This window comes from Canis lupus, chromosome 30 (assembly GCF_011100685.1).
Source record: "Canis lupus familiaris isolate Mischka breed German Shepherd chromosome 30, alternate assembly UU_Cfam_GSD_1.0, whole genome shotgun sequence".
In the NCBI taxonomy this organism is placed as follows: domain Eukaryota; kingdom Metazoa; phylum Chordata; class Mammalia; order Carnivora; family Canidae; genus Canis; species Canis lupus.
This window is the reverse complement of record NC_049251.1, coordinates 28,154,532-28,168,863: the sequence shown is the minus strand read 5'-3', so window position 1 is coordinate 28,168,863 and position 14,332 is coordinate 28,154,532. Positions and strand designations below refer to the sequence as shown.

At 41.4% G+C, this 14,332-nt stretch overlaps 1 protein-coding gene and 1 long non-coding RNA gene across 2 annotated transcripts; one reads left to right on the top strand and one right to left on the bottom strand.

Moving 5' to 3' along the window:
- The first annotated feature begins 541 nt into the window (after window positions 1-541).
- RPS27L (ribosomal protein S27 like) lies at window positions 542-4,565 on the top strand. The gene is made up of 4 exons (XM_038580630.1): window positions 542-794; window positions 1,669-1,777; window positions 2,885-2,995; window positions 4,368-4,565. Exons 1-4 carry the CDS (start codon window positions 708-710, stop codon window positions 4,394-4,396), a joined length of 336 nt encoding a protein of 111 aa, XP_038436558.1. The 5' UTR covers window positions 542-707; the 3' UTR covers window positions 4,397-4,565.
- Window positions 4,566-4,567: 2 nt separating this feature from the next.
- LOC111093321 lies at window positions 4,568-8,262 on the bottom strand. Its single transcript, XR_005381755.1, has 2 exons — window positions 6,903-8,262; window positions 4,568-6,265 (listed from the first exon to the last, which is right to left on the bottom strand). It is a non-coding gene; the product is annotated as an uncharacterized LOC111093321 (long non-coding RNA).
- Between the last annotated feature and the right edge of the window lie 6,070 nt (window positions 8,263-14,332).

The window sequence follows — 14,332 nt, the reverse complement described above, 5'->3', positions numbered from 1 at the left end:
CGGCGATGCTGGTTCCCCGGCCCGGGCCGTCTGCGCTGGGGAAGAATCCCGAGGCGGGAAGGACCGGGCGGTGGGCTACGCCTCGGCAGCCAATCGGTGCTGCTGCTGCTTCTTTTTTAAAAGATTTTTAAATTTATTTATCCATGAGAGACACAGAGAGACACAGAGGGGCAGGGGCGCGGGCAGAGGGAGACGCGGGCCCGCGCAGGAGCCCGGCCGGGCCTCGATCCCGGGTCTCGGGGGTCACGCCCCGGGCGAAGCCGCCGCTGAGCCTCCGCGCCCCCGGGCTGCCCGATCGGTGCTGCTGAAAAACTTTTTCGGGGCGAAGCAAACGCAAGGCACGGCGCTCCCCCCAGGAACTTAGCCGGGACCTCGGAAGCTGGATCACAAATACGCGAAACTTGCCCAATTCCGCTGACCCGGGCTAACAGCGGTGATCAGTGCTACCGTGTCCACGCGCGCGGGCGGCGGCAGGGCTGGGGCCCGGGGACCCGGGGACTTCCAGGCGGCTTCCCGGCCGGGCCACACAGGGCAGGAGCCCCCGGCCCGCGCGCAGCGGCCCCGCAAGCTCGCGCCCGCCCGGCCTCCGCCCCCCGCCCCGCGGGAGCCGCCGAGGACGCCGCCGAGGCCGAGCGCACCACCGAGACGGGCGCCTAGAGCGGCCGCCCGCCCGCCGCTCCGCCCGGCCGCCTCTATCCCGGAAGTTGATGCGGCTCGCCCGCTCGCGTGCCGCTGGCTGGGGTGTCGCCGTCGGGATCGGGACTGGCTGCGATTGCGAAAGGGTCGACATGCCTGTGAGTTGTTTACTTGCTGGCTTCCCGTTCGTTTCGGGCTTGTCTGTCGTGGGGGCCCGGGGCGCCGGCTAGCCCGACCCCGTCGGCGGCCCGCGGTCGGCCCCTCCGCGCGTGGCGGACTTGTCGGGACTTGCCCGGGCCCTGTGGGCGTGGGGCGGGGCCGGGGCCGGGGCCTGCGCTCGGGGCCGGAGTCCGCGGCCGGGAGGGCGCAGCTCCTGGGGCCCCCGGGTGGGCGGACCCCCGCCGTCCCGGGTTTGGGAGGGCTCGGGCGAGACTCGTCTTTGGGGTCCTGTCGCCCTTCTTGGGCTGCCTGGCTCGAGCCCCCCTCCCGGGGAGCCATTTCCGCTGGTCTCTTTTTAAAAACTGTCTTGCAGTTGCCCGGGCGTGTTTACTCTCTCGGGGGCCGTGACGCCGCGGCCGCTCCCGGCTCCTGTCGGGTCGGGCGCTGGACGCCCGGGGCACGGCGCCAGGGCTCAGCCGGGCCTCGCCGCCCTCGGCCCTCCGCCCCGCCTCCGCGGCTTGTGCCCTGAGCGACTGCGGGGCCGGGCACGGCCTTCCCCAGCCCCACGGAGACTCGCGCTCAGTTGAGTGAAGAAGAGCGGGATCCCCGGTACCCTGATCGCGGGCTTCCCGATCGCCCAGAGTTCCTTTACCCGCCGGGGCTCGGAGAACACAGGCATTATAAAAAGTATTGATTAAAGTTACTTCGCGACCTAATAAATAACATCTGACGTGTTGCCTCTGCTGAGTAGGATTTGTTCTTCCTTGTTTGGTGTGTATATGTCACATGTGGTTAAATGTGGATTCCTTCTAGCAATAATAATAATAATAATAATAATAATAATAATAATAATAATAATGCTTTGTTATTCAGCTGGCTAGAGATTTGCTACATCCGTCCTTGGAAGAGGAAAAGAAAAAGCATAAAAAGAAACGGCTAGTTCAAAGCCCAAATTCCTATTTTATGGATGTAAAATGTCCAGGTAAAAATGTCTAATCTTAATTCCTTTCCCAAGGAAAATTTCTTTTTCTTTTCTTTTCTATTTTTTTTTTTAAAGATTTTATTTATTTATTTATGAGAGAGACAAAGAGAGAGGCAGAGACATAGGCAGAGACAGAGAAGCAGGCTCTGTGCAGGGAGCCCGATGTCGGACTCGATCCTGGGTCTCCAGGATCACACCCTGGGCCGAAGGCAGGCGCCAAACCGCTGAGCCACCCGGGCGTCCCAAGGAATATTTCTTTTGTTTTTCTTTTTTCTTTCTTTCTTTTTTTTTTTTTTTTTTTTTTTAAGATTTTCATTTGTTAGAGACAGAGAGAGAGGCAGAGACACAGGCAGAGGGACTCATCCCGGTCTCCAGGATCACGCCCTGGGCTGAAGGCGGTGCTAAACCGCTGAGCCACCTGGGCTGCCCCCAAGGAAAATTTCTAAAGCGATCGCTAGTGTGGTGTGTACATTTAGATAACGGTAGGACCTTTTGTTGAGTAGAAGTAGAATCACAGAATTGGAAACGTCAAAAGGGACATTTTCCTAATAAACTATTCAAACCATTGGAGAAACACTCGGGGGAGGGGTGGTGAAGATGACACTCCAAAGGGGATACCCCATTTGACTTACTCTTGAAGTGGTCAGGCGGTTCAGATGATGAGTTTTCTTTCTCATGATGCAGTGAGAAGCATGTCGATTCTTTAGTGTTCAGCAGTGCTGCCGGGTGTTTGGTGGCCGTTAGTCATAAGTAGCTGGCTGCTGAGCACTTGAAATGTGGCCAAAGTGGAAAATACTCTTTATGTGGAAAATATACACTGGAATTTTAAGATACAGCGCACAGACATTAAAAACCATACCAATTACCTGTTGAAATGGTAATAATATTTTGGAAATGCTAAGTTCAAGAAAATACATTATTTATTCCACCTGTTGGCTTTTGTAAACTTTTTTAATGTGACTCCTAGAAAAGTTTAAGTTAAATGTGTGACTTACTGTTGCACAGCACCTAAGTTCTTAATCTTTTACAGGGTCTTTACTAGAAATATGGTGAAAAATATTCTTTGTTTTCTTCCACTTTTCACTTTTAATGGTGCCCTTTTTCTAGGTTGCTACAAGATCACCACGGTTTTCAGCCATGCCCAGACGGTGGTTCTTTGTGTAGGCTGTTCAACCGTGTTGTGCCAGCCGACGGGAGGAAAGGCCAGACTCACAGAGGGTATGTCTTTTGGCCTTTTCTCACCCAGTCATGAGGTTTTATGGTTATAAATGTCTAACTTTACTAAAAACTAGTTTAAAAGAAATCTTAAATTATTACCAAAATATTTTTTATCCTCATTGCTTACTCTTTCAGTAACGAGTGCCCTGCTCAAATAGAGAAGTTTATACTTTTGGCTTTGCCAGGAACTCATTTAAGTAATTATTGTTTTTCTTAGTGTGGAACACCTAATTCTGTTGTAGTCAGTCATATAGTTTGCTTAACTTGGAATATTAAACTTAGGTCAGGATGGAGCAAAAGAATATATACAATAGGACATAATGGATTTTTAAAACCATGGAATTTAAAAAATTATCTTCTAAATGTTTTGTTTCACATGTATTTGACACATTTGACTGAAGATAGTTTTTATCATTACTAGCTAAGCAACAGATAACCAAGGTATAAATTAAAATGCCAGATGTTTGATTTCTCTGAGCACCTACTTAATGGTTACGTAAAAATCTCATTTTATTATAATTATTTTTTTAAAGATTTTAAGTAATTTCTACACCCAACATGAGCTCAGACTTAAAACCCTTGAGATCAAGAATTGCAGGCTCTACCAACTGAGCCAGCCAGGTGCCCCTAAAAATCCCATTTCAATTCCTCTTTCACTTTTGTCCAGTAAGAAAAAAAATAGTAATTACATATATTGTTTTCCATAGTAGTACTTACAGATTTATAATCATAATGATATTTGAAATTTGGTTGTGATATTTTGGGGAGTTGTGAATTCCATATTCTCCCCAGAAGAGTTATAAGTAGATTGGCAATGAATCCAAGATCTATTTTGTGTGACCTGGTGAGATCTAAGTATGAAGTTGGCATATAATATTTAAGTACAGTATTGCTCTCAAAAGTATACTTGTAAGATTTTTTAAACCTTTATATCATGTCATGATCTTGGAGTTTTGTGCCAACGGATGATTAATAGGGTATTAGAGTTTTCCTGGCAGACTTGAAGAGAATTCTAATCAAAATTAGTTTCTTAGGAAAGTAATTCAGAATAATTCCTAAAAATTAAGATTGCATTTTCTGACAGCTTGCATTAAAGTTGTAACTATTGAAATTAGGCTCATAGTCTTATATAGACCAATATAGCATTTGGGAAACAAGAATAACAGTTATAGTCACATCAGAATAAATTCAAGTATACAAGATTTATTATAGTAAATTTCTGGCATAAAAGAATAAATAACCTATATTGTGAATATTAATCTAATATCCCTAAAACTTAGTATTTTTACTTAAAAAGTACTTTTTGTCATTAAAACTATAGCAGAGGGTAGAGTACATGTGTGTTTAACATGTTCCTGTGGTTCCTTTGCAGGCTGTTCATTTAGAAGAAAGCAACACTAATGATCTGCACAACCTCTCGAATTTGTGTTACATCGCAGAAAGCCTTATCAGTTCAGTAATTCCAGTTAATCTACCAAGATAATGTAATTATGTTTAATTTTGTAAGGTTTACAACAGTGATCTCCTATTTTGGTGTCAGTTTTTCAATAAAGTTTTGATTATGGGCAAATCCCCCTTTTCCTTTTTTTTTTTAAGTGTGTGAATATGCTATATGTGTATATATGCTGTGTGTGAATTTGGTATAAACATTTTTAAAAAGTGTATTCTGATTAGTTCGTCTCATTTCAAGAGTAGAAACTGTAAATATTTGATTATCAGTCCTTTTCCAATTTGCGATGAGTGGGCTAAATAATTAAAACATGGAAAGAAGTCCATTATGTGTTAATTCTAAATGTAGTCTTGCCATTGTAACTATGGAAACACATGTGTAGAAGTACATATTTAATGCAATAACAATCAGTATAATTACACAGTAATTACAATTAATGCCTTGGATTTATGTGGCCCTAATGTACTGCATAATTTAGCAGAGTAACTGCAGCTGGGGTCTGAGTTATAGGAAGCACCTTTTGAGATAGGAATTTTTAGAGGAGGCATCAGGAGTAGCGTGATTTACCCCAGGATGTCCTGATGAGAATGATAGATGACATGGAATTCTCTGGTCCAGACATGAGCACTCCTGAATACAGACGTGTGTTGAGTGGCTCTGGTGTCTCATTTTTGTAATTTATGAAGTGACCCTGGGGAGCTAGGAGGTGGAATGTATCTCCTTCTAGGCATATTGGACTGGGAAGGTAACTGCTTGTATTTAACTTGTTACCTTTAAAGCAGACACTTAAGTATTTCCTATCGAGGTGTTTCTATATTCACCCCCAATCTCGGAAGCTGATCCTATGAGAGGAATGTTGCACAAGAACTGAAGAACTGGAAAGTTTGGAGTGTAATATATAGAGAAATAACCCAAAGTTTCCCAAACTTTCTTGGTTTATGGTGGCTGGAGTCTTTTTTCAGAGTCCCTTTGCTAGGAGAAATACCTAACAGTTAACATTGATTAAGTAGTTAGGTTCTAATACATGTAAATGAAAAAAGGGACACCGGGGTGGCTTGGCTTGGTCAATTAAGCGTCCAACTCGATTTCAGTTCAGGGCATAATCTTAGGTGGTGAAATCAAGCCCCATGTTGGAGGTTGGAGACACTGGGTACAGAGCCTGCTTAAGATTCTCTCACCCGCCCCTTCTGCTCCTCCCCAACCCCATCCTTCTCTCTAAAAAAAAAAAAAAAATTTATTGCATTCTTAGATGACCACAGAGTTACTAATGGAATGGGTGTTCGCTTTTGGGCACTGCAGTTTCTCAACATTGGGATCAGATTGGACACTGCCATCCTCATTTCTTCCACATTCATTTTTGCATAGTACTTGCTCTTTATCACAGCAATGGCCCAAAACCCAACTTCACAAAGATATGACATCATCAAGAGGAATCTGCCATATAATATAACTGAACTAACTGGAACTAGAAGTAGGCATGGTATCCAAAAGATAACCAAGTATCAATGTTTTTCCTATAGTGCCCCAACTCCCCTCAGCTTGCCCTCCCCAAGGAGAGCCAGTGGGGATTGACAGGCTGTTGATATTGATGGAAGGGAGCAAAACCTATAATAACTACCGTAGAGGGCAGATCCCTGAAAATTTCCTTGGAAATAGTACCGAAAGATTTACCCAGGGCAGCCCTGGTGGCAAAGCGGTTTAGCGCCGCCTGCAGCCCAGGGCGTGATCCTGGAGACCCTGGATCGAGTCCCACGTCGGGCTCTCTGCGTGGAGCCTGCTTCTCCCTCCGCCTGTGTCTCTGCCTCTCTCTCTCTGTGTCTCTATGAATAAATAAATAAAATCTTTAAAAAAAGAAAAAAAGATTTACCTGGAACATCATATCTGAAAATTAAGTTATGGAGATACCTGGCCCTGGGAGATGAATGGTGTGTTGAGGTTTACTTCATTATTAATCTAAATGGTATTACTGGGCTTGAAAAATAATAGTACACTAGGACTTTTACAAACTTTAAAATCTGCCATGTCTTTGCTATTTACTGAATGTTTTTCTTAAATACTATTATTTATATTGGCTTCATTTTTTTAATGTAAACATTTCTTATCTGTTTTCGCTTTTTGGCTACTATGAATAATGCTACTATGAATATGTGTGTACAAGTTTTTGTATAGACATTTTAAATTCTCTTGGGTAATATACCTAGGAGTAGAATTGCTAGGTCATGGTAATTCTATGTCTAGCTTTTTGAGGAAATGCCTATTTTCCAAAAAGACTGCACCATCTTATATTCCGAATAGTAATATGCAAGGGTTATAATTTCTCCACATCTTCACCAACATATGTTTTTATCAGGCTTTTTGATCATAGCCATTTTAGTATGTATGAAAAGCTATCTCACTTTGGTTTTGATTTGCATTTCCCTGATCATTAATTATGTTGACCATCTTTTATGTGCTTACCGGCTATTCATATCTTCTTTGGAGAAATGTCTATTCAGATCCTTTGACCGTTTTAAATTGGGTTGGGGTTTATTGTTGAGTTGTAAGAATTCTTACATATTCTAGACATAACACACGATTTTCTTCCATTCTGAGGGTTGTCTTCATCTTTGTCCTTAGAAAAACAAACATCTTTAATTTTAATGAAGTCTAATTTATCTATTTTTTTGTAGTTGTTTCTTGTGCTTTTGGTGTCATATTTAAGAAGTCATTATGTAATTCAAGGCTATGGAGATTCATGCCTATTTTCTTCTAAGAACTTACAGTTTTAGTTCTTACATTTAGGTTTGATCCATCTTGAATTAAATTAATTTTTGCATATGGTGTGAGGCAGGAGTTCAACTTTATCCTCTAATTTTTTTTAATGGTTGCATACCATCCTATTATCCTGTTGATGAGCACTTTTTCTATTTTTTTCCACTATACTCAACTGCCATAAATATATTTAAATATGTCCTTAATTGCTTTTATTGCTGTGGGTTAGATTTCCAGGATTAAGATTGCTGGTTGGAAAGATAAAATGTATTTTTTAATTTTAATGGGTAATACCAATTGCTTTCCACCAGCAATATAAGAACACATTCTCCTCCTTCTACATCTCTTCCATTAGAAATATGGCTAAAAATAATTGGAATATAATTTCCTCTTGCTGCTGTAACAGATTAGCATGAATTTAGTGGCTTAAAACAGCATAAACTTAAAGGATCATCTATCTCTCCAAAAACAAAACAAAAAATACACACAAAAACCAAAGAAACAAGGAAAACATAAATTTACTGTCTTACCGTTTTGGAGGTCAGAAGTCCAAAATGGCTAAAATCAAGGTCTCAGTGGGGCCATGTTCCTTCTGGGCACTTTAAGGGGAGATCTATTTCCTAGTCTTTTCCAGCTTCTAGAGGCTGCCTGTATTTCTTGGTCTGTGACCTCACATCCTCCTACCTCTACTTATGTCATTATATCTCCTGTCTCACTTTCTACCTTTCTTTAAAAAAAAAAATTACTTATTTTAGAGAGAGAGGGAGAGAGAGTGCTTGTGAGCAGAAGGAGGGACAGAGGGAGAGGAAGAGAAATCCTAAAGCAAACACCCCACTGAACACAGAACCTGATCTGGGGCTCAATCCCAGGACCCTGAGATCATCTTCTGAGCTGAAATCAAGAGTTGGATGCTCAACCAACTGAGCCACCCAGGCATCCCTACCTTCCTCATAAAGATACTCGTGGAGATACCTGGGTGGCTCAGCAGTTTAGTGCCTGATTAAGTCCCACATCGGGCTCCCTGCATGGAGCGGAGCCTGCTTCTCCCTCTGCCTGTGTCTCTGCCTCTCTCTCTCTCTCTCACTGCCTCTCATGAATAAATAAATAAAATATTTTAAAAAATAAAATTAAAAATACTATTGGGACGCCTGGGTGGCTCAGCGGTTGAGCGCCTGCCTTTGGCCGGCATGATCCTGGAGACCTGGGATCCAGTCCCAGGTCAGGCTCCCTGCGTGGAGCCTGCTTCTCTCTCTGCCTATGTCTCTGCCTCTCTCTGTGTCTCTCATGAATAAATAAATAAAATCTTAAAAAAAAATACCACTAACAAAGTGCTTAACGTGTGTTAGGCATTGTGCTAAGCACTTTGTATATTATCTCATTTTATCTTCAAAACACCCCATTAAGTAGAAATTATTCTTCCTTTACCTGAGGTCACACAACCATTAGCCATTGGAAATCCTTTCAAGCCTTTATATATCTGGCTCTGAAGCCTATTCTAACCATTATCTTGCCTTCTCATTAAAAAGGCAAAGTTAGTGCCTTAGTGCGTAAATATGTATATATATTTACATTTATTACATTTACATTTACAAATATATATATATTTGGACTTTAGTATAAATATGGCTGCACATAAAGAGAAATATACTTTTTACTAATATACAAATTAATATAAAGACAAGACAGATGGCACAGTAGAGTCATGTTTTTACAAACTACCTTCTAAATACAGAGCCTGATATATAAAATGGGAAATGGGAATATGAAAAAAACATTCAAGACATTCATGGACTGGAGAACACTAACACAAAACACTGAGCAGGGCTGAAGCTAATGTCTGGTGGATTCTGAGTCCAAAAGGCAGTGTGACAGCTTAAATTTCTGTTCCTGTAGAATAATCAAACCTAAAACTCCTTCCATAAGAAAAAAATTTAGGGATCTGTGGGTGGCTCAAGGGTTTAGCGCCTGCCTTCCGCCCAGGGCACAATCCTGGAGTCCTGGGATTGAGTCCCACGTTGGGCTCCCTGCATGGAGCCTGCTTCTCCCTCTGCCTGTATCTCTGCCTCTCTCTCTCTGGGTCTCTCATGAATAAATAAAATCTTTGGGAAAAAAAGAAAGAAAACAATTTAAAGGTAGGCTTTTAACTAAATCTGACAGGACTATTCTCCCTATTTTTTCCTTTTTTTAAAAAAAATATTTTTAAAATTTATTTATGAGACACACACACACACACACACACACACACACACACAGAGGCAGAGACACAAGCAGAGGGAGAAGCAGGCTCCCTGAGTGGGACTCGATCCCAGGACCCCAGGATCATGACTTGATCCAAAGACAGATACTCAACCACTGAGCCACCTAGGCATCCCTGTCCTGGATTTTTTAGGTGAGCCCAATGTAATCACAAGTGTTTTGTTTTGTTTTGTTTTTGTTTTTTAAGATTTTATTTATTTATGAGACACACACAGGCTGCCCCCCAATAGTATTTTTTAAATAAAAAAGGATTCTATTAAAAATCAAGTACTTTCAGGTTCTATTTTTCTCTCTCAAATTACTTACCCATCTCATTACCACATTAGAGCATAATTAATTTTTTTTTAAAAAAAGATTTTACTTTTAAGTAATCCCTACATCCAGCATGGGGCTCAAACAACCCTGAGTTGCATGCTCTACCAACTGAGCCAGCCAGGCACCTGTGAGCATAGTTATATTAACTACTGCTGCAAAGCAAGCCACCCCAAAATTTAATGATGTAAATTAATGGTGATTTATTTTTTCTCATGATTCTTTGGGTTGGTCTCACCTGGGCTCTCATGCAGCTGCATTCAGCTAGTGGCTCTACTGGACTGAAAGGTCCAAATGGCTTTAGTTGCATGTCTGGCAGCAGGTGCTGATTGTTGGTTCTCCTTTGGGTGGCCTCCTATGCTCCAGTAAACTAATCTGGCTTCTTCACATTCTATAGGTTAAAGCAAGTCACAAGGCCAGCCTAGATTCAAGAAAGTGGAGAAATGGGTATCCCTGGGTGGCTCAGCGGTTTAGTGCCTGTCTTCGGCCCAGGGTGTGATTCTGGAGTCCCAGGATCGGGCCCCGCATTGGGCTCCCTGTACGGAGCCTGCTTCTCCCTCTGTCTGTGTCTCTGCTTCTCTCTCTGTGTCTCATGAATAAATAAATAAAATCTTAAAAAAAAAAAAGTGGAGGAATAGACTCCACCTTTGGCTGGGAAGAAAGGTGAAATCACATTATAAGGGAGCATGCACAATGGAATGAGAGGAGTTTATGGCCATTAGAAAATGGCCATGCTTTGGGAGAACTTTGGGGTTATTCATTCCCTAATCCATGAACATGTCCACAATAAATTCTTAAAGAAATGCTTTATTCATTTCCCCTATTTTGGATGAGTGCAGAGTGTAAGTAGGAAATGTACATTAGCAAAAACCCCAAAGGCTACTGAGCATATGAAAATATGTCTAACTTCACCTATAATAGGTAAATGCAAGTATAAACAATCAGATACTGTTTCCCATTCACTGCATAGCCCAAAATTAAAAGTTACTGTTGGCAAACAACAGAATTAAGTTCAACCATAAAAAATTGTTCCTACTAAAACATTTTTGACTCACAAAAACAATTTCATACAGTTCAACCAAGAAAAGGACATTCCTTACAGCATTCCCTATTTAAAAAAAAAAAAAAATCCAGCAATAAGAAAACAGTATGTGAGATAGTTATACAATGTAGTATTTTAGAGCAGTTAAAATACACTGACCAGATCACAAAACAATGTTACATTTAAAAATGGTGTAGAAAAGTAGAAAACGTGTATACTATGATGCTATTTGTATAAATGTAAATAATACAAATTAATACTATTATTAGATATGGATACATGCATGGCTACGAGTTAAGCAAGGAATTGGAAGGATTTTTTTTTTTTTAAGATTTTATTTATTCATGAGGGACAGAGAGAGAGAGAGAGAGGCTCCATGCAGGGAGCCCGGTGTGGGACTCAATCCCGGAATCCCGGGATCACGCCCTGGACTGAAGGCAGATGCTCAACCGCTGAGCCACCCAGGGATCCCAGTATTGGGAGGATTTACACCAGCTCCTGATAGCTGTTGCCCAGAGGGCAAACGGGCTGGAACTTTGGGTGGCTGTTAAAGGGGTCTTCAGCTTTATCTCATGTTTTATATGTTATTTTTTTAATGAAGAAAATGTAACTAAATGTTAACATTTTAGGGTGTTGGGACTATATTGAATATCTGCCAGGTGAATCTTTTGCTTCCTGGTATCGTCAATTTCATAAAATAAAAGAGCAGTTTAATACGGGAAGATAAAGCAAATCATTTGTAGCTAATGATTGCCTTGACAACTGTAAACTGCAGGGGGAAAAAAAAACCCAACCAACCCAAACACAGGAAACTTGCGCCAAGTGTTTTTCCCCAATATTAAGGATTAGCCACACCAAGAGACACCACTTTGGGAGATGTGAAAATCTATCAATACAGTTTCCAACAATATCAAGTGAGAAAGGAAGTTATCATGGCAAAAATATCTGAAACAGGAATTCTTAACCTAGGGTCTCCAAACCCCTGACATTTGCATATCACCTTGTTTTCTCAGAAAGTTCTCAGCTCTTCTCAGAGCTTCAAGAAACCTTAAAAAAGGATTGAAAACAACAGAAGCAAGTGCTTTGTTCATCATATACATTCGCTAAATTCACAAGGCTCTTCATGCTTTGTGGATCCTCTGGCATCTCTAGTTCGGTCACAGTGCCCTTCTCCCTGCCACTCACATCCTTTCCTCCCAATTTAAACGCCCCCTTTCTGGAGCCTCCAAGCCATCCACTCTATGGTCTGCTCAAAAGTTCAAAGCCCACCTTAGTATCACATCATCAAATTAGAAACAGATGTCTTTCTTATCAGAAACATTTTTTAGATGATCATAACTTTATTTGCTTTTAGTCAGGATATATTTTAAAATTCAAATATTAATCTAATGAAGGAATGGCCTTTTTAGATTTATAAAAAACACAGATGGAAAACTATAACAAATATGAATGTGAAACAGAGAGATCAGAAGCCAGAAATAAGGAGATGAAACAGATCTGTTTAAGGGAGCTGCTTTCTCTATACTTCATTCAACTCAGAATTATTTATCTATTTACCATAATAGATCAAAGTTGAAAGGGAAGAAATAGGCTGAGGGCACAGAAGTATAGAAAACCCCTCCTTTAGCAGAGTGTAGGGAAACTTTTATTTCTTTTTGAATTTTCCTGAATTCAGTGTAATCTCCACTACACTCAACTATGATTGTTACAACAATATTTCCTAAGAGGTCAACACTTTAATGAGCCATCTGTAGAGCTAGTCTCCCACACTGAACCAGGGTAGGTCTGCATGATCAACTAGAATTTGGTGTAGGTGATGGTATATGACCTTCAAGGCTAGATTACAGAAGACATTGTGACATTTACCTTGTTCTTTCTGTAATTACTCAATTTGGGGGAAGTTATAGTCAAGCAGACCTATGGAGAGGTCCATGTGGTGAGAAACAGATCTGTTGCCTTAGGCCAGCAAGTAATAGAGGCTTCTTTGCCTAGAACCCATGGGTGAACCATATTAAAATAAGATCCTCTAGCCCTAGGCAAGGCTTCAGATAAGTGAAGCTCTTGCTGACATCTTGTCTGCAATCATAGGAGAGACCTTGAGCTACAACATTCAGCGAAGCTGCTTCCAGACTTATGAAACACAGAAATTGTGAGATGGGATAATTTGTTACACAAGAGATTACTAATGCACAGTATACTAAATGAAAGAAGCCAGACAAAAAAGGCCACATGTTATCGGATTTTATTGATATGAAACGTCCATAACAGGGAAAAGACAGAAAGTAGGTTGGTAGTTTCCAGGGTCTCAAAGGAGAAAAAAACAGAGAGCAAATGCCATGGGTATAAGATTTTTTTGGTGAAGATGTTCTGGAATTGGATGGATGTACACCTTGTGAATATACTAAAAAACCATTGAATTATATACTTTAAGGTGTATGAGTTGTGAATTATATCTGAAATCTGTATTTTTTGACATTATAGATTTGTTACTTTGTTGTAGTGTGAGGCTGTAACAAAAAACTAAAACATGGGAGTGGACTTGGAACAGAGCAGTGATTGGAAGTTGGAATGAAGTCTTTTGAAGATAGCATTAGTGGAAGCCCCAGGAGCCACAAAGAAACTGTTTAGAAGTATCATGGTCTTTGGGAAGGCTGCAGGTGTAGACTTCAAAGAGAGTAAGGAAAATCTTACTGGAGATTGAAGGAAAGAATTCTAATTTTGTAGTGGTGGAAAGCTTAGCAACACTGTTCCCTGCAAGGACAGGGAAAGTAGAACATGTGCCCAATGAACTGGGTGATCCAACTGAGATGTACAGTATTGAATGTTTCCTGGCCTCTTCCTGCTGCACAAGAGAAAGAAGCTCAAGAAAGGACTACTAGACAAAAATAATCAATAATGGATGGTTTGGAAAATTCCCAGACTCTCAAGATGGCAAATGAAGCTAAAATTAAGACATGGCTTCAAGGTAAAGATGAAATTTAGGGCACTTCCAGGAAAACATGGTCTAAAATGAAGCTGAAGGGATGCCTGGGTGGCTCAGTCGGTTAAGCGTTCTGACTCTTGGTTTCAGCTCGAGTTGTGATCTCAGGGTCATGAGATTGGCCCCACTTCAAGCTTCAGGCTCAGTGAGGAGTTTGCTGGTTTCTCTCTCCCTCTCCTTCTGCCCCTCCCCATGCTCACACACACTCTCTAAAAACAATACATCTTTTTTATTTTAAAAATATTTTTATTTATTTATTCATGAGAGACACAGGCAGAGAGAAGCAGGCTCCAAGCAGGGAGCCTGATGTGGGACTCGATCCTGGGACTCTGGGAAAACGCCCTGAGCCAAAGGCAAGCGCTCAACCGCTGAGCCACCCAGGTGTTCCTCAATACATCTTTTTTTTTTTTTTTTTTAAATAAAATGTGGCTGAGGGTCTATGAAATCCTTTGATTGCTGGAAGAACCAAGATGGTGCCTCAGGAAGCTGTATCAACAACAGGATTTATTAGAAACAAGCGTTTTCTCTAATCGTCTCAGCAGAATC